At 41.6% G+C, this 19,725-nt stretch overlaps 1 protein-coding gene across 1 annotated transcript in view; it reads right to left on the reverse strand.

Annotated features, from left to right (window-relative positions):
• Positions 1–1,037: 1,037 nt before the first annotated feature.
• Positions 1,038–19,725, reverse strand: part of KCNJ6 (potassium inwardly rectifying channel subfamily J member 6) — an 82,190-nt gene continuing 63,502 nt past the window's right edge. The window contains exon 2 of the mRNA XM_027586904.2: positions 1,038–9,771. Within this exon, the coding sequence (XP_027442705.1) occupies positions 9,446–9,771 (326 nt within the window). The 3' untranslated portion in view covers positions 1,038–9,445. The remainder of the gene's footprint in view (positions 9,772–19,725) is intronic.

Genomic DNA, 19,725 nt, shown 5'->3' on the forward strand with positions numbered 1-19,725 from the left:
GGACTGGAAACACTACTACCATATCATGCAACATTCAGAGGAGCCTACCTTCTTTTGGAAAAGGAAAAAAAAATATGGAAGGTACAAGTAGAGGGGAACCATGGAATAACAAACCACATGTTTTGTTGATTTCTGTTGTAACAGAACTGGAAAATAAGATGGAAGAAAAGTCTTCCAGTGTGGTTGTTCGGGTCACGGAAAGTTCTCATTTATTCACTAATGCCCCCTATGGACATGGCCAGCTGACTGGACAAGCTGTAGACCAGGTAAGCTGATCTGGCGTGATTTGCATACTGTTGGCATGACTCAGAGATTTGAACACTACCATCCTCTCTCCAAAAGCAAGCCATCATCTTGAGCAAAATTTCCACATCCAAAATTTCCCTGAGGTTAGCATTTAGGGGGATTGATGCAGAGTTGTTCCTGATTAGCAGAGTTTACTCCTAGCTGGGTTCATAAGTCCAGACCGAATTTAACTCTGAAAGTTTCAGTGTTAAATTCTACTTAATCTTTCATGCCAATTTAAAGGAGTCTGTTCTCAGGTTCAAAGCCAGATGGAAACGACAAGTTCATGGAGAAATAGTATTCTAGAGACTTTGCATCCTGGGGGCAAAAATGAACATTTGAAACCAGGTTTTCTAAAAAGAACTTCTTTTTTTTTTTTCTAAAAGAATTTCTAAGTAAAAATTTTAAATTGCTTTTCTTTATACTTGGGCTTATTATTGAAACAGTGTTTAGGCAGAGCTTATTTAATGATTAATAAAATGGCAGCACTTCAGATTTCTGTTATACCAGATAATGTGAATTTAGTTTTGGAATCTCTCTCTCTCCTTTAAAGGCAAATGTGATTTGGGTGTGGGTGTGTATGTGGGATGGGAATGATGGCTTAAAGAACAGCTTTTTTAGGAGCAGTTTGGCCACCACATGCATACTATCCTAGGAAGAAGGGATAGTAATATCCTACACCTGGGCACTGAATGAGTACCTGTTTGCCTGGGCATTGCCCCATATCTCCTAGGATTCCCTGAAGGCTGTCTGCAGGTGGACCAGCCTCTGGGAACTCCAGCTCTTGGGGTCTTTGCCAGTTCTTCTCAGAGACTCCATGGAAAGGTCTATGCTGATAGGCTGCAGGTTGCCATGGTAGCAGCCATGCAGGCCTAGGTAACCAGGCACCACATGGGTGCTTGGTTTTTCCCCAAGGCACAGTCTGTACAGACAGTGGGGGAGGAAAGGCCACTTTACCAACATAGGCATATATTTAGGTCATCATTTCAGAATCCTGTACACATGTGGGAGTTCACCGTTGTTCCTGTATAACTCTCATTTTAGAAGCTGATCCACTGGGCTGAATAAGGATATTCAGGATCATCTTTGGCAAGCTGGATAGCCTAATTGCATGTTGAAAGGGACAAGAAGATTCCCCTGGAAAAGTCCAGCTGTCCCTTTGGCACAAGACCTCACTTTACACTGCTCAGTAATGGGCTGATGTCATCATGCCCAGCCATTACTCAGGAGCTCTCAAGGTGTATATGGGGGCAGAAATGAAAAATTCTACTTTTTTGGTCTCAGGTGGTCAGACTGTGAACATATTATGTGCTCAATTAAAATTGGTGGTGGACAATTAGGTGGTAAGAGATGGAACTAGCCTCAAAATGGGTTCTTGGCGGACACTCAAGAATGGAATGGAAACTCAGAGGAAGGTGCCTGGAAAGATGACTTTTGGTGGTGAGCCAAGGGAGGGATTCAGAAAGAGGAGCTGGGTAGAATGCTTGGATGATGACCTGTGGTAACGTGATAGCCCTGTGGGCACCTGGGGACAACATAAGTTGTGTCTCCAAGTGTGGCAATCCAGGGGAGTTCCTTGCAAATAAAGAGGAGACTCTTGACAATGATGTCCTTGTTTGTTGGTTCCTGTTAGAGGAAAGAGAGGGTATGTGAAATTTCTTGGCCAGGGCAACATATGAATTGGTCCAGGGGTAGGTTTGAACAAATCAGACCCACTTACTTAAAAAAAGGAACAGGGTCAGACCATCTAGGTTGATGGTTGGGATTGCCTGATGAACCAGTTGAGTTTGTGCTCACAGCATCATGATATTAAAAAGTGAGAATTTCCAGAGGTTGAAGAACTAGATATGTAAAGGGAAAAAAAATCATCCAGGTAATTACCATGGGAAAATGAGAACTTTCTTTGGACTTCCTTACACTTACTCCATTTACACAGTAGTATTGTTTGGTTTTGACTTATGTATAGGAGGGGCACCCCTCTGCACAGGGGATTCAGAAAGTCTTACTTCAGTTCTCCTAGGGAGAGTTGTCACCCCTGATCCAGGTATGTGTTCTGTAGGGTCAAGAATGCTAGCCAAGATAAGCTCAAAAGACACAGAGTCCCTTTTGTCTTCTGGGGGAGGGTGTCATTGTCTATATGAGCAGGAACCAGACCTGGAGGGAGAGGCTCATCCAGAAAGCCTGCCGCAGGTTGGCATGGCCAAACTGAACCAAGGGAAGTTTGCTCACATCCACTCCCATTTGCAATAATGCTGAGAGATGATGCCAGAATGGCACCAACTGGATCTAAGAACAGTGTTCCATCTCCTTCTCTAAGAGTAGTGGCCATGGAGCCAGAGGTTCTGATCATGCACAGCGGATGGAAGCTCACCTCTCTGTGCTCTAGTCAGTCCAGTTCTGTAGCTGTGTTTAGTGCTGATGACCCAACATTGACATACTCCATAAGGCATTCAGCCTGGGCTGGGTTTTAGTAGCCAAAGAGATCTGAGCTTGGGCTCCTAGGACTTCTTGCTCCTTTGGATGGATATTTTATGATTTCTATCAGAATTTTAGAAATAATGATGCATTACATGTTTATTTCACTAGTGCCTGTTAGTAGTGGATATTTACATTGCCTGAGAATAACAGCCCTTCATATTCTTATAAAGATTGGCTGGTTTATATCACAGTATTTATGATCAGTGTTAATACAATGGGTGCAGTCTTAATCTTGAAATGGTCAATTACCCTTTGATTGTAGAAACATTTCATTCTCTGAAATCAAGATCTATTGCCTATGTGGTCACAATTCTCTGGCTGACCACAGAGCACAGTAGGATTCATGACTAGGGGGTAGTATCTAAAATTAACTTTACAAAAGCCATTTTCATTGGTGATAAATCTCCATCACTTAATCATGCTGACCATCTCAATGAGCTATTTTTGCACGTCTCAAAGTATTTTGCCCTCGTTTCCTTCTTAGGACTTTCCTATTTGAATTAGGTGGATGCATCAAGCTTTCTTTTACCAAGGCAATGAGGCCAAGTAAAAGTTTGACTCCTTTTACATTTAAGTTTTATGGTATAGAACTTTGAGATTTCTTTTTTTCTCACTTAGCTATTATGCTGTTCCATGCAGTTGCAGGGTCATGAGCTTTTTGCATCATCTATATTGCAGATATTATAACTATTTAGATTTAGACACAGGATCAAATTTATCTCAGTTTCCATCATTTATCTTTCAGCAGTGCATCACAATGATTTGTGACAAAAATTTTTCTCCCACCTAATTTCCAGGAAAGCACTCAAGAGAACCTGATATGTATATTTTTCCAATAGAACTAAAGAGATAAAGAATCTCACTTGTCTGACTTATGTCTGGCGTTGGAAATGCTTTCTTAGAACACAAGTGAGTTCAGCTTAGTGATAGTAAAGAATGTCTCAAAACTCCGTTGTCTGGATTTCTTGGATTCAATATTTCTGTAATTACCAATCTTTATCTCATGCTTAAGATTCAGAAAGTGACAAACAATCTGGCAACACTTTACTACTCTGTTTCTCCCTGAGCTCTTTTCAAAGAACCTCTTGGTTTTCCAAGAGAAGTATCTGGTTCTTAATTCTCATGTTAAACTTTTGGCCAAGTTGCTGGAGAGAGCCAGAACTGGACAGAGCCAGAACTGGACAGAGCCAGAACTGGACAGCTGGATATGAGCAATCGGTTCATCTTTATCATGTTGATCAGTTGCAGGCTAGAGAGAACTAGCAGGAAGACCCAAGTACAGCTCCATAGTCCAAGCGGGCATAAGAGAGAAGACAAGTTAGGGAGGGCAAGCCGGATTGATATGTGGCAACCACTGCAAGTCCAGTTCACGCTGTTGGTCAGAGACATGTGTCCCAACTATCTACATATTTAAACACCTATAGGTTCCAGCGATGCAATGTTTCAGTCACTGAACTGGAGATTCACATTTCTTTTTTGTTCATTAAGAAGTTGTTTTACCTTATCACTTTCTGAGTTGGCTGCTCAGTCTTGGCTGGTTATTTATTTAGCGCTTCGGGGGAATGGTTACGTAAAGGAAGGACTCTTCCTTTGACACCTGACTATATGACTGTGTTATTTTTTCTTGGAAACAGATCTATGAGTGACTGCAATGCATTTATATTGGAAAAGAATGTCATCATTCTAAGTTGTCCAGGAATCTCTTGGTAGCACAGTATAACATTTAGTAATTAGTAGTACTTAATACATGAACAGTACTTAATAGTACAGTATAGGGGTCGGCAAACTTTTCCTGTAAAGGGTCAGATAGTAATATTTCAGTCTTCTGGCCATATGGTCTCTGTCTTAAATACTCAACTCTGTTAGTGTAGTGTGAAAGCGGTCATAGGCAATACACAAATGAATGGGTGTGGCTGTATTCCAATAAAATTTTATTTATGGACACTGGAATTGGAATTTCATACAATTCTCACATGTCAGAAAATATCCTTTTGTCTTTTTCCCCCAACTTCTTAAAAATGTAAAAGTCATTCTTTGCTCACAAGTGGTGCAAAAACAGGCAGTGGGCCGGAGTCTGTGAGTAGATTCGGTTTGCCGACACTTTCTGTAGTAAATAGAGACCATGGCTTAAGACTTGGCCCCTGGATTTGAGACTGGGATCTATTATTACTAGACTTGTAACCTTGGGGAAGTTACTCAGTTTGCCCAAACCCTAGTTTTCTTTTTATATTATAACACTCAAGCTCTCATGGTGGATTGGAATTAAAAGACATAATTTATGCAAGTGCTCTGAATGTTCCCAAATACAGCACAATGTAGACAACTTAGGAATATTGTTTTGTTAATGTATTGTGTATTGATATTGTGCTTTGTCAAAATCTCTTTGTAGCCTTACAGAGCTTTTGACTTCTAGATGACACTGTATGAGAAATTCTCCGAGACATCAAGGGCAGAAATATTAGGAAGAGTTGTGTTTTACTCCATTTTAAATGAAAGGATTACATTTTCTTAAACAGGTTGACCATAAAGTCTAGAAACAGGATTATATGATTTTACTATATTGTAATACAATATCAATGAATCATCTATTATGTATATACTGACTATATTTTTCAACGTTATAGCCATCCATTGAAAGGAAATCATAGAGGATACTGTTTCCCACTTATGTAGGGTGTTTAATTTCCAACTACCCTTTTGACTTTTCTGAGTCACATAGAGTATTACCCAAGTCAAGGAAAGAAAGACTGAAAACTAGTCAGACTATTGGCAAACTATCTTGGAAATGACTATGAATATTTTGATTCTTTTTATCTTGAATTACTCAGCTAATGAAATGATTTCACATTCTTTGGGTGAATTCAAGTAGTTTTCTAATGGCATTTTTATAATTTCTCTCTCCACCAGCTCCTGCCTTTCTGAACAGTTTCTGAACATCCCAAAGATATTGGCTTAAATCTAAATTAAAAAGCAAAGGGGAAAAAGTAAGAAACCTGAAATGTAAGAAAATGTAGGGAGGGAAAGCATAAGGATGTTGCTCTGGAGACTTCAAAATTTAGGCTTTTGAATGAAGTCATAAATAATTTTTTAATCCAAGTACAATGAGAAATGGACATTTCAGAGCCCTAATTTGGTTAAACCTGCAAGAGAAAATTGTGCTTAAGAACTGTGTTGACATTTTTAGAGACAATAGCTGGATTTTTGTTAGGGAACATAGATATTGAACTAAGTCAATGGACCTGGCTCTGGGGAACTAGAGATAGCACAAAATAGAGAGACAGACAGAGGAAGGGAGTGGGGGAAGAGGGAGTTCCTTCTCATAGACATGGAGTGGCTATCTGTTGGATCAATAGGCTGGAATGCCATGTTATGAGGGAATGGATAAGCAATGACCTGGCATTACAGTGATTAGAAATACATTAATTTAAAAGAGTATCATTTGCCCAGGGGACAGCCAAAAACATAAACAGTTTTATTAGTTACATAAAGTTGACTTATAAACAAATAGGTTTCCAGTTGGAAAGCATATTGGGGTGAGTGGAAGTGAGAATCTAAGGGTCTCAGCGGCCTTTGGGGAGGTCTTGCTTCCAGCTGAGTCTGCCCTTTTCTCCAGATTGGGGTCAACTGTGGCAAACTGTAACCCGTTGGTTCAAAATTCTTATCTGGCTATCAGATCCCACCATGCTTTTATGGAAAGTGACTCAAACACACCAAACTAACAGACCAAAATATCAAGTTGAGGGTGATCCTCATTAGTTATGGGTATTGTTGCATTAAAATAGGCTTATTTATTTTCATAGCACTTGATTTCCTAACAAAGTGACTGTGTGAATGGGGACTAGATATGATGGAATAGAATGAGTAGAAATTGTGGGCTCATCTTTGTTGTACAGTCTTAATGAAAAACATCATTCAATTCTTGCTGCTTAGAAAATTCAGTCTTAATGAGCTTCTTTCAATTCCAAATTTTAACAGTTGACACAAAATACACTGTTAAACTGTGTTATCAATAACTGTAGAAAAATAGACATGTTTGATAGGGACATTCTAGTAAAAGGTTCTTCTGGAGCATCCTTGTTTAAAGATTCAGAGGCTCACATTACAAAAACGAGATTTGGTTCATGTTCTGTCTCCAACTACATTGACACCAAAGACAATGAGAAATAGGGAGAGACCTCACCCCCGGGTGCCCTGGCACAGATAGAGACCTAACATGTGTGCATGACCAAAGGGTTGTCAAGGCTCTTTGTTCAGTTGTGCTAGAGGGCCCTGAACTGCTCTTCCAACCAGACAACAGGATGTGTGTTGTCCTTTGAGCCTTAGTATGGATTAAAAAAGGCCCACTGAGTCATCAAGAGCTAAATTAGCAGACTTTTTGTAGCCCATGCTTCATCTTTCTTTGTGCTACCATGCCTTGCCCTGCAACCCTGGGGATGCTGCAGGGTTAGCGCCCCCAAGTCAAGGGCGCCTTTCATAAGGCTACAGCGAGGTAAGGCCACAGTACCTCCCCACAGCCTGGCAGGAAGTGTATGGGGCTCTCTCCTTCTCCTCGACTACAACCTCCTCCTTGGATTGTGTGGAATGAATAAATGATTCAACAGATATTCAATGCAAAACGTGAGATGTTGGCAAACAGGAAAGGGCTATGGCCAACAGTTTTGTTTCCAGTTAAGTCCAAGTGCCAAGAAGCAGGTATCCTGATGCTAGGTCTCAGAGGTGGGAGAAGAGAGACCCCCGTGTTAAACTGAGAAGCCACATTCCTTATCTCTGGGACATGCTTTTTAGTAGACAAGGTCCTCAAACTACAGCGAAGGCCTGTGCAATCTGGTCAGGGAAGTTAAGGGCAACAGGGAGTGAGTGATAGCTAGTTTGAGTTCTTTGACCTCCATGGCACAAAGCCTCAAACTGAGCACAGCCATAGGAGCTGAAAAGGACCTTGAGTTCGGTCAATGAATATTTATGATGGGCGACTGTTGTAGGGAACAAATAGTTTAAAATTGTGAAATTAATGTGAAAGATCTGTTACAGTGCAAAATTTCCACCTGCCCTTGAGATTTTGTCTGACATTCTCTTCCATTTATCTTTTTATTTGAATTTTTTTCATCTTGAATTTAGAGTTTTAGTACAAAATGCCTTCCTTCTCTTTCTCTTAATCTCTCTCCATTTATCTTTGCAGATTAAAATGAATTAAGGCTGCAGTTTTTTGCTCGTTTTCTTCTGATTGGGAGACACTTTGGATTTGATTTCCCACCTGTGGCACTCTCTAGAAAGATTTCGTAGTCACCTAGATTGTTGATCTAATCTCTGACTATTGAACTCTCATCATTTCATAATAATAAAAGAATACGAATAATAATAAATACAAATGCGAGAAATGCTGATGGATAAGCTGGTGGGGACAGGAAGAGAGTCAGATGGAGTCAAAGTGTGTTAGGTGAATGATGACAATATATGTCTCCTACTATGTGCCTTCATGAATGTCATGGCTTTAGACTGAAACCGTCTTCTGCTAAATTACCATGTCTCATTTTTTAAGTCTGTAGTTTCTTACGATTACAGAGTGGAACAGCTGGAGAATCCATGGTTTTGTAGAAGAAGAGTTTCCCAAACTCTTGTACTACAAAGGGTGACAGCTCATGTGAAAAGCATAAACACATCATTGGTGACATGCCAGATAGTGTCCTTCCCCTGGAATATTCCCCCAAGCTAGTCAGTGAGGCTTCTGTTACTAAAAAAAGAGACCTCAGTTTTGTAAACATTTCATAGTATATCAGCATATTGGTGGTGGGTTTTGCCATGTACTAGACCTCCTAACTTCCCCCAGACCTATGGCTTCTTAGATTCAATGAAAAGATCAGCAAGGTAACAGTGGGGTACCCAAACACTACCAGTTTGGGATATGGAACAAAGGCCATGCACTAAGGGCCAGTGGTCAATGGGACCAAAGAAATTAAGAAAGCAAAGACATCAGAACAGAAATACCTACTGTACATTGGGAATCTTTTTTTTTTTTTTTTGCATCTTATTTCTAAAGTTATATATCTAAACCTACACTAATTATACATCTATGTACATTATTTAGAAGTTCTGTTCTATAGTACTTTTGTACATGCTGGGTTTTATTACTAACTGCAAAAAGAAAGTAATTACATAAGGCATATATATGTACAGTGTTTTGTCTTTACCTGACCTGGGTCCTAGAACTGCAATGCCTGTATGGGGCAAGCACCTCACCCTGTAGATGAAATTTATTTGAATCTATAAAATTGAGGGTTATATGCTATGTCTCACTGCATGAATAAATAGGCACCAGAGACCTAACTTGTCATATCCCAGGTAAAATCTTTGACACACTCTTTGAGTGATCTGGTATTGTACAAGACATGCAGGTAAGCAGCTTAAATCCCTAGGAGTTGGATGTGTGGTATTTAGGAAAGAGAGCAAGCTTGGGCCACAAATGAGGGCACGTTGCACCTTAACCAAATCCGTGTCTACCTTGTCAATCTGAGTAACTGAGAGAGGGCAGGTAGATATTTTACACCTTGAAGATTTGTTTTCTGGTAATGTCAAAATTAAATATAAATAAATAAACAACCAAGTAAGAGAGACAAAAAAGAAAGAGAATGAAAGACAAGAAAAGGTTGTGTGAGGGGAGAGGAGAAGGAGCTACCCAGCTAGGAGACTAAACTTTGGATTCATTCTCTAGGTTTGCCACATCACCATTCCTTTCTGTTTGTTCCTCGAGGTTCTTTTCTTCTTCTTCGGTCTCCAGTTCTGCATGTTGGTTGAGTTTGCTGGACACAGACCAACTCAGGGGCAGCTCTGCCCTACTGGCTAGCTCAGCCAGCTCTTTGGCACTGAGAGATGGGGTGCTGGTCTCATAGGTCTCGTGGAAACTGTTGTAGTCGACCTCATAAAACCCGTCTTCCAGCGTCAGGACAGGTGTGAACCGGTAACCCCACAGGATCTCACTCGTGATGTAGGAGCTCCGAGCCTGGCATGTCATCCCTGCAGAGAAGGGAATGGATGGAGGCTTTATTATGTGTAAGTGCAGGCTTTCCGTCAGTGAGGGGACTCAGTGAGCTAGGTGTGGCTGCTGGGTATAGCTGGTCAGACTGTGCCCAGCACAGGGTGTTATTCATGTTGTAGACATACACTAACACACACAGGAGCATGTGGTGGAGCTTCCCGGACTTTTGGGAGGCCTTCCAGGGGGCAACATGAGAGTTCTAGCTCATATTAAGCCACACTTGCCTGCAAGGCCATGCACACACACAGGAAAGCGTGTGGTGTGCACACTCATGTGGTTGTGCCTTATCCACTTTTTGCTCTGGGAGAAACTGGAGGCCATGACTCTGGTCTCCCATTGCTTTTAGAGGCTTTGCCTGAGTCCTACTCAGACTTGATCATTCTGGCCACAGACTTAGGATGAAATTTGGTTTATGGAACTATGCCTAGGATGGCTTTAAGCTGAATGCCATGGATTACTGTTACTGTCCCACCACTATGCCATGCAGGCCACGACTGTGGCCCCCAAGTGAGGTTGGAAAGGATGCCCACCTGACTTTGCACTTTCCCCAGGCTCAGTGGGGATAGTTATTTAGATGGTGCAATAATATAATACTTTAATGGCTTTCCCCCTTCTTCTTAAAAATAAGAAGTCTTTTTCTAATTTGCACAGAAATGCCATATGAGCTACTGGAGCCCAGGAGTCAGGAGCAGCTTTATTTTAATGTGAAATGACAGAATGAGGGAAACTCCACCCATGTCCTTAGAGAAGAAAACTAGGTAACTGGCTTGGCATAAAATCTGGGGAATGCATTGGTGCGCTGCTCAAAAGGCTCTCCTATGAAACTTCTCAGGATTTGGAAGCATCCGTTGAGTAGTTCCTGCAGGGATGACTTCCCCATTAGCTAGGCCGGTCCAGGGCCTAGGGCCCACAATGCTTTCAAGGACCCATGAAAATTCTTCTAAAATCAAAAGAAAAAAAGATAAACTTTTAGGTAGAAAAAATGTTAATATAGTCATCTTTATACTAATTAGATTGTAAAATGTAATATAATTAAACCATTTTTGGGGTCCACAAAGGTAAAAGTACCTAAGACTCACAAAAGTCATACTGTGGCCCCTGTTCATTCATTCAAGAACACAGCCAGGCAGTCAGGATGTCATTCACTGGGAAAGCCAATAAGGTGTATCAGGCAACTGCTTTGTGCGGACTGCAGGTAGAGTGGGGAGAAGAAGACATATGTGGGCGTTTACACAGAGGAATTCAGAGATATGGAATGTTCTCAGAGCATTGCACTTGCTCCTTGTGACTAGAAGAAGAAACTGGGGTGCCAGGGATGTAAGTGATTTACCCCATGCAGCTGTCAGGGCCAGAATCAGCACTGCCCTCACTCCAGTCCTGGGTTCTTCTTCTTCATCCCCAAACTAAGTATTACAGGACTTCTGGGTATTGAAAAGAAAAGAGCACTGCCTTGCTTTTATTTCTCAACCAGTGTTTCTCTTCTGAACTGCCGACTCTTTATCTGTGTTTGGGAGTGATGGGGGGTAGCAGGGACATGTGGGCTCAGAAAGGAATACATAGGAAGTCAAGGGGGAAAGGTGATAAAATAACTTTAACAACTTTTTTTTTTATAAAGGAAGTACATGTTTATTGTGAAGTGATTAGAAAACAGAGATGGGCAAATAAAAAATCCACCTAGACCTTCAGTTTTGGCGATATAAATAATCAAATATAACCAGAAATAAAAAAATAAAATTATTAAAATTAAAATCTAAATGGATATTTAACATCACATTAGAATTGGCTGAAGAGAGAATCAGAAACTTGGGATACTGGCATCAAGAAACAACACTGGATACAACCAAGAGGATGTCCAAGAGACAATACTGTTGTTTAAGCCCCTGTTGTGATACTTTGTTATGGCAGTCCTAGCAAACAAATACACTTACTGAATTCTACAGAGATAGCAAAATATCTTTCCATAGCACCATTTTAGTGGGACTGTTTAATTTTTGTAATAAAAAGATGAATAAGCAAGATTTAAAGAAATGCTCATGGATGATTTTCCATGTTTTTATTTCATCTTGTGGTGTCCTAATTCATTTAAAAAGAGATAAAAAATAATATTAATGTATTTTTCCAACAGTACACTATTAAAAACACCTCCTAGTATAAGTTGATAATTTTCATTTTTTTCAGAAAGATTCCTGTCTTACCTATTGACGTGGGTTCCAGTCCATTCTTTAAAGATGTGATTTTCATTGAACTTGAAAAAGTAACAAAATAAAGCCAGCTGAGTTAACATCATAAGAAAAGCAGAGCTGCCAAGATTATATCCGTGTGTATGTATGTTGTGCTTGTTTTCCATATCAGGAAGATCATCACAGAGTCCCCCTGCAGTAGTTTTTTAGTGAGTAAATTTTTCTCTGGAAAAAGAGATGCTTCTTTTGGTGAAGAGCAAAACATGAGAAATCTGATGTCCGGTTCTGATCGCCCTCCACTCTCTAGGCATACTGGCTGTCTTACCATTTGCATTTGTATTTTTATGCCCGTGTTCATCTACTTGCCTTATCTTGAACAGCCTTCCTCCAGTGGGATCCTGCTCATCTTTGAAGAGCCAACTAATTTATCATCTCCTTTCTGGAGCACTCTGTGACTGACCAGTCCCAGCTGGAACCGTTGAGCCCCGGGTCCCCTAACACTCTCAGGGACACCTTATCCCATCATTTGATTTTTTTGAGAGAGGCAGAGGGAGAAGCAGGCTCCCAAGGAGCGGGGAGCCTGATGCGGGACCCGATCCCAGGACTCTGGGATCATGACCTGAGCTGAAGGCAGACGCTTAACCATCTGAGCCACCCAGGTGCCCTCCCATCATTTGAAATTACCTCTAAGTGTCTGTTTCCCTTGTTGAGTTGTGATCACACTGGGGCTCATTGGTCTTGTTTATTTCCATGTTCCTAGCATTTACTACAGGGCTTCAACATTGTAGCTTCCCAGTAAATATTCGTTTTCAAGTGAAAAAAACTCAGCTTAGGGAAACTATAGAGAAGCAGCTTAATTAAAATTGTTGATTGGAAATGTCTGAGATGTATTATTAAATAGAAAGATGGCTTGTGAGTCCTTAAAAAGGAAAGTGGGAGGTTTCTGCTTCCAGCATTATGCCAGTCTGTCTATGAGGGACCCTCGGCTAAAATACAAACTAGGTGCTGGAGAATTACAAAGTCCATAATTTTAATCGAAAGTAATTTCAATTAAAAAAGTAAGGGATAGGACTTCGGGTTCTGGTGAAGATGGAGTAAATACAGCTTTTCTCTCCTGCTGATTACAAACGACTAACTCCTGTAGACATAACCTTCCACTGGAAGACTCTGGAAGGTCTAACACTGGCAAGAAGATGGGGAGGGGTACCAAACATGAAGATTGACTTCTTAGGGGGTACATTTCTTGTTTTTCCATTTTCCTTTTTCATCACCTGGCTTTAACCTGAGAGTGGCCCCAGCACAGAACTGGGAAGCAGGTGCTGACAACAAAATCTTGGGAAGAAACCCCATTCTTCTGACCAGAGCGGTGGGACAAGGTGCCCTTCTGAGCCGGAGGATGAAAATGGGGAATCCCCGTCAGGTACCCCAGCCCCCAGTGCCGCCTCATTGGGAACTGCTTCACATGCAGCGTGGTACAGGCCCCCAAATCCTGGAGAAAATCTTTCTGGCCAGAGGACTGGGAAAGGGGATTGTGGACAAAGAGTTTGTGGTAGTGTTTTTCTCGTTTCTCACTACTTTACTCTGAGAGTGACCTGAGTGTGTGCAACCACGCAGAGCACAAGTGGCTAGCATTCAGAGGGAAATCCTGTCTTTCTAGACAGGAGATGGAGAGTGGGGGTTTGTGAGCTGAAAAAAGGTAGGGAATCCTACAGAGGACAGAACTGGGGAAGAGAATTCTGTGCATGAATTCTGTGCATGAGTTGATACAAGTCTTGAGCTTTGCATGCACAGGGCAGAAAACAAGAAGAAAAGATGAATTTTAGAAATTACCACGTGTTTCATAATATATGATCACATTTTAAACAACTTCCGTCAAAGAAGAAACCCTACTGAAATTCAGTAATACTTGGTACTGAATGATACTGAAATTCTAAATGTCATAATTATGGGATACATGGAAAGTGAGAAAAATGTATAGGTCTAAATTCTTATATTAGAAAAGGAGGAAGTCTGAAAATGAATGTGCAGAATCTCCAATTTAAAGTAGAAAAAGAACAACAGGGTATAGGGACGTTGAATCACTGTGTTGCACACCTGAAGCTAATGTAACATTGTGTGTCAGCTCTACTCAAAGAAAAAATTAAAAACAACAACAGGATGAACCCATGGGAAATAGGCAATAAAGATCAGTGCATAAATTAATAAAATATAAAACAAATGAAGAATAGAGAGGATCAATAAAAGGCAAACATTGGTTTTTTGAAAAGTCTAAGAAATAGACACACCTCTAGTGAGATTGGTCCAAATTACATCCCTGGGGAATCTGTCCTCACAGTCTCAAAAGAAATGAGAAGATGCTGAGTGGTGCAGATGTCACTGCAAGATGGCATGAGGCAAGGTGAGCCTAGGGGAGGAAGAGGTCTTCTGGAGTGTTCTAGGTCTAGGCATGCCTTTGACTTTATGCTTTGGAAGGCAAAGCTTGATTTTCATAGCAGTGTTGTCTGGTCTAAGTTATTTTCCCAAAGCCCAACACTGTGTGTGCATCTTTTTTTTTTTTCTTTTAGATTTTATTTATTTGACAGAGAGAGCACAAGCAGAAGGAGAGAGAGGGAGAAGCAGGCTCCCCGCTGAGCAAGGAGCCCAATGTGGGACTCGATCCCAGGACCCTGGGATCATGACCCGGGTCGAAGGCAGCCACTTAACTGACTGAGCCACCTAGGCGTCCCCTATGTGTGCATCTTTAAAAATTATTTCATTTCATAGTTTCTCCACTGAGAGCTTCTCTGTTTGGATCTCTGGTTAATCTTCTAAGAGTTTAACCTGCAGGGAACTGATTAGAAATTGTCCATCTTTTTGGTGGCCATTTCATTCCTTGAGTAAGACTGAAAGAGTAAGGAGTGGAGGGGAGGGAGCGCATGTTATTGGTGGTGGATGCAAAGCCCAGTCCATTTAGAAGCCAGGAAACCAAACGGGCACAGCTAAGGAATCTGTCATAGTGACTGAGCAAACATAGGGTCAGGCCCAGCATGATGAGGATTTAACAGGCAAAGCCCTATTTTTAGATCCCCAGCAGCAAATTATGCGAAATATTTTGAGCAGAATACCAATATGATGAAAACCATCCTCAAGGGAGAGCCCCCTGCATAAAGCCAGAGGTATTCACTCTGTGTAAACAGATAATGCATCAAAACTGCTTGGAGAACATGATTCCAGTAAAATAAGATGGATATAAGCCACCATCACCATCTTTGAATACTGTAAAATTAATCAATCTAGACTGTAATACTCAGAAACAAAAAATTGACTGTACTTGGCCTTTTTATTTCAGATACTGGCTAAATGATGGGATGTTTCTCTTTACTCCTTGCTATTCTCAGTAAGAACTGCACTGAATTAGCACAGTAATAAAGAGTTCTGCACTTATGTTTATAAGTGTTTGTGTGGGAGAAGAATATTGGTGATTTACCAAGCCCACTGTCAGAAAGAAACAGTATAGTGTAATTTCTGCCATAGTATAATAATAATTTTAATTCAGTAGGTTCAGCCAACTGCCGATTATTTAAATAACAGTGAGCCCTGCATTACACTCAAGTTAAAAGTCCCTTCAATAAACAGTTGTACTTCTTCTGTTACCCAAATATTGGAGGGCCAGTGAGGTTCACCTCCAGCTATGCAAAAATAAATTGAAATGTGCATTTTCTTAATGTTTAAAAGAAGACATCTGAGTTTCTTCTAGAAGGAAGGAGAGTGATGGTAGCAGATTCTCTCATATCTGAATAAATAATCTTTTAAAAGAACTTGCCAGGTGCTGTTGCACTTTTGATACTATCAACCACAAGCTTCGGAGGTAAAATTAAAAATTTCTTTGCACTTCTTTTTCATCTTAGAACATTCCCACTGAGGTAGTATAATCAAAGTACTGTGCTCAAAATTACTTGAATTCATTCTTTTTTTCTGTGTGGCTATGTCATCTATTTTATGTCTAGTTAGTTTCCTTTGTTTCTATATTTATTTCCTTTTAGGATTAGCTTTTGTCATCCTTTTAAAAAAATTGTAAATCATTCAAATGAGGTGTGTCTGGTTGGTGGCCTGGAGCTGGCCCCAGAATGAGTGTGTGTGGGTGTATGTATGCGTGTATATGAGTGTGCTGTGCTCCTGTTAGTGTGTGAGCCTGTATGCACATGCATTTTTGTGCTTGTGTGAGCTGCCCTCTGTGTGTGTGTGTGTGTGTGTATGTGTGCAAGTGTGTGTGATCTAGAGTGTGTATGCAGGAGTGTGTGTGGACAGCTTGGGGGCACTGGCAGGACCAGTGGGGAGAGGCACCCAGCAGCTTCTGATCCAGGAGACTGGTGAGCCCTTGGAGCCCAGGAGTGAGGCCATGTGACACCCCAAAGCCCTTGTGGGGAGAGCAAGGAGGCAGGATGAACATGGGCCACACCCCCTCACCAGTGCCAGAACAATGTGTAACCCACCCCCATTCAGATGGCTCTTAGGGTGGGGGAGGGGAACTTTTTGAGTGACAGTTTAGATCTGAATTAACCACATTTAAAACTGGAAGTGACTGAGTTACCTTTAATTGGAAATGTATGTTTTTTTTTTCCTACCAGGAAACAGAAAGGGAGCCTAAGAGCAGAGTTAATTTCAGTCACAGAGAAACAAAGTCAGTTCTGTTTCTCAGATAAGTAGAACTTATCTGAGTGCCATGTCTATAAATTATAATCTCTCCTTGGACATAGTTTTAAAAAGTTCGTTTAAAATTCTAAGAACTTATCCTTCCCAAATAAAACAGAAAATGACATTTATAATGAAAATGCCTTCATCTTGGAATAAAAAAGCAGAGTCTGTGACCCTGAGAGTGCCATCCAGAGGGTTTATAAAGCTCACGTGATTCTGTTACTCTTTGCATAGTTGAACATAAACATTTTATTTCAACCGACTTTAAGATTCTAGTGAAAAACCCAGATCTTTAAGTCTTGAGTTTGATAATTAGGACAATACAGAGACGGGGGTGGGATTCAGTGTTAGTAAGAGACTTAGGATCTCTCTCTTTGATGAGTAAAGGGCACCCATCCATTTTGATGGACCTGTGGGCTCTTGCCCTAGCATGTTAAGTCACTAGTGTTAATGGGCAGAAGACATGAACAGACATTTTTCCAAAAAAGACATCCAAATGGCCAACAGACACATGAAAAAGTGTTCAACATCGCTCGGCATCAGGGAAATCCAAATCAAAACCTCAATGAGATACCACCTCACATCCGTCAGAATGGCTAAAATTAACAAGTCAGGAAACGACAGATGTTGGCGGGGATGTGGAGAAAGGGGAACCCTCCTACACTGTTGGTGGGAATGCAAGCTGGTGCAACCACTCTGGAAAACAGTATGGAGGTTCCTCAAACAGTTGAAAATAGAGCTACCATACGATCCAGCAATTGCACTACTGGGTATTTACCCCAAAGATACAAATATAGGGATCTGAAGGGGTACGTGCACCCCAATGTTTGTAGCAGCAATGTCCACACTAGCCAAACTGTGGAAAGAGCCAAGATGTCCATCGACAGATGAATGGATAAAGAAGGTGTGGTATATATACACAATGGAATATTATGCAGCCATCAAAAGGAATGAGATGTTGCCATTTGCAACGACGTGGTTGGAACTGGAGGGTGTTATGCTGAGTGAAATAAGTCAATCAGAGAAAGACATGTATCCTGTGACCTCACTGATATGAGGAATTCTTAATCTCAGGAAACAAACTGAGTGTTGCTGGAGTGGTGGGGGGTGGGAGGGATGGGGTGGCTGGGTGATAGACATTGGGGAGGGTATGTGCTATGGTGAGCGCTGTGAATTGTGCAAGACTGTTGAATCACAGATCTGTACTCCTGCAACAAATAATGCAACATATGTTAAGAAAAAAGAAAAAGAAGAAGATAGCAGGAGGGGAAGAATGAAGGGGAGTAAGTCGTAGGGGGAGACGAACCATGAGAGATGATGGACTCTGAAAAACAAACTGAGGGTTCTAGAGGGGAGGGGGTGGGGGGATGGGTTAGCCTGGTGATGGGTATTAAAGAGGGCACATTCTGCATGGAGCACTGGGTGTTATGCACAAACAATGAATCATGGAACACTACATCAAAAACTAATGATGTAATGTATGGTGATTAACATAACAATAAAAAAATGAAAAAAAAAGTAAGTTTGTGTTTTTGAGAAGACTAAAACTTACACAAACCACTGACTACATTCTTTGTGGGGCCATCAGGAGTTAAACATAGCTGAGGCAAACCCTGGATGATGATCTCATCCGAATTACTAGCCCTTCACAGGACCCAAACCTCAGATGGACCACTACTGCCACAGGGAACTGATTGGCTGTTAGGTCTTCTAAGAATGAAGTGGTCTTGGAGCTCCTACTACGTGCAGGCTCATTGGGTTGGCTCTGCAGCTGACCCTGCTGGCCATCTCCTCCTTCTATGTCCTCTCGGCCTCTCCGTCCTTTCTCTGGGGCTCCGAGGTCCTCGTCTGTACTCTCTCCCTGGTTGATCTCATTCATTCCTGTGATTTCATGAGCTGCTGGCTTTCTAACCTCCAACCCAAACCTCATGCCTGATCTCCAAACCCATACACTCACCTGCTTACTGGGTAGCTTCCCGTAGGGGTCTCATTCAATGCCCCTAACTGAACACGTGCAATGTGTATCATCTTTTCCTCCAAACCTGCCCCTCGCCCTAGGTTCCTGATTCCAGTCCATGGTACCACTGACATCCAATCACTTCATGTGTACGGTTGATTCTACCTCGGAAATATATCTTGGATCTCAGCTTCTTTCTCTCCCCATTGCCACTGCTACCTCCTCGGCCCATACCACCCTCATCTCTAGCAGCAGTTCCTGACTTCCCTTTTTTCTCTCCTCTCTTTTCTTCTCCTGACACTAGAGTGACCTTGGAACAAAGCAGATACGATTATATCTGTGTCTGGCTCAAAGCCTCTCAGTGACTTCCTATTGCTCCTAAGATAAGGTCCAAAGTTCTTATGCAGTCTCTCTGGGTCTCTGCTCCTCTGCTTGACTTGTACACTTTCCTCAGGGGCCGTACCACCACCTCCAGCAGGCCATTCCTGATGTCTGCACTGAGTTAGGTCTCTCTGTTACACTTGCCTATCACACCCCACCTGTTCCCCGTGAGACTTCTTGCTGATAGAACATAAATACCGTGACAAGCAGGGACTGTGCCTGGCTTGTGTTTCTGGAGCTGGGTGCAATGTGGGGCATCGTAAGTTCTCAATAAAGATTTGGGGAACTAAAGAAATAAGAGGGAATTACAAAGTATAACCAATAATTCTTACACTGATAACTTACAATGGCATGGATCCAGTTGAAGAGAGAATGCCCTCGACTATGAAAAATATAACAGATGGTCAAGGCTGCACATGATCAAGGCTAAGACCAGCAGCCTAGGGAGAGCCCCAGCTTAAAGACCATGGGGCTGGCCACCTGGGAAGGCTCCTGGACAAAGATGCCCTTAGCTGTGCCCCAAAGAAGAGGCAGGAGGGCCTTTCAGGTTAGCGGGACCCCCCTATGTGTCTTGAATCCTCCATGTGTCACTTGCACACAAGTTCTGGACTAAAGTGATCCCAGGTAGAACTAGACAGTTCCAGAAAAACTAAATTTGGCATCCTCTGGATACTCCTGGCTTCAGGCCACTTAGGTGTCTAGACCACTCCTAGCCACAGAGTTGCATCTGCCAGCTGTCT

Source organism: Zalophus californianus, chromosome 1, assembly GCF_009762305.2.
Source record: "Zalophus californianus isolate mZalCal1 chromosome 1, mZalCal1.pri.v2, whole genome shotgun sequence".
NCBI lineage: Eukaryota > Metazoa > Chordata > Mammalia > Carnivora > Otariidae > Zalophus > Zalophus californianus.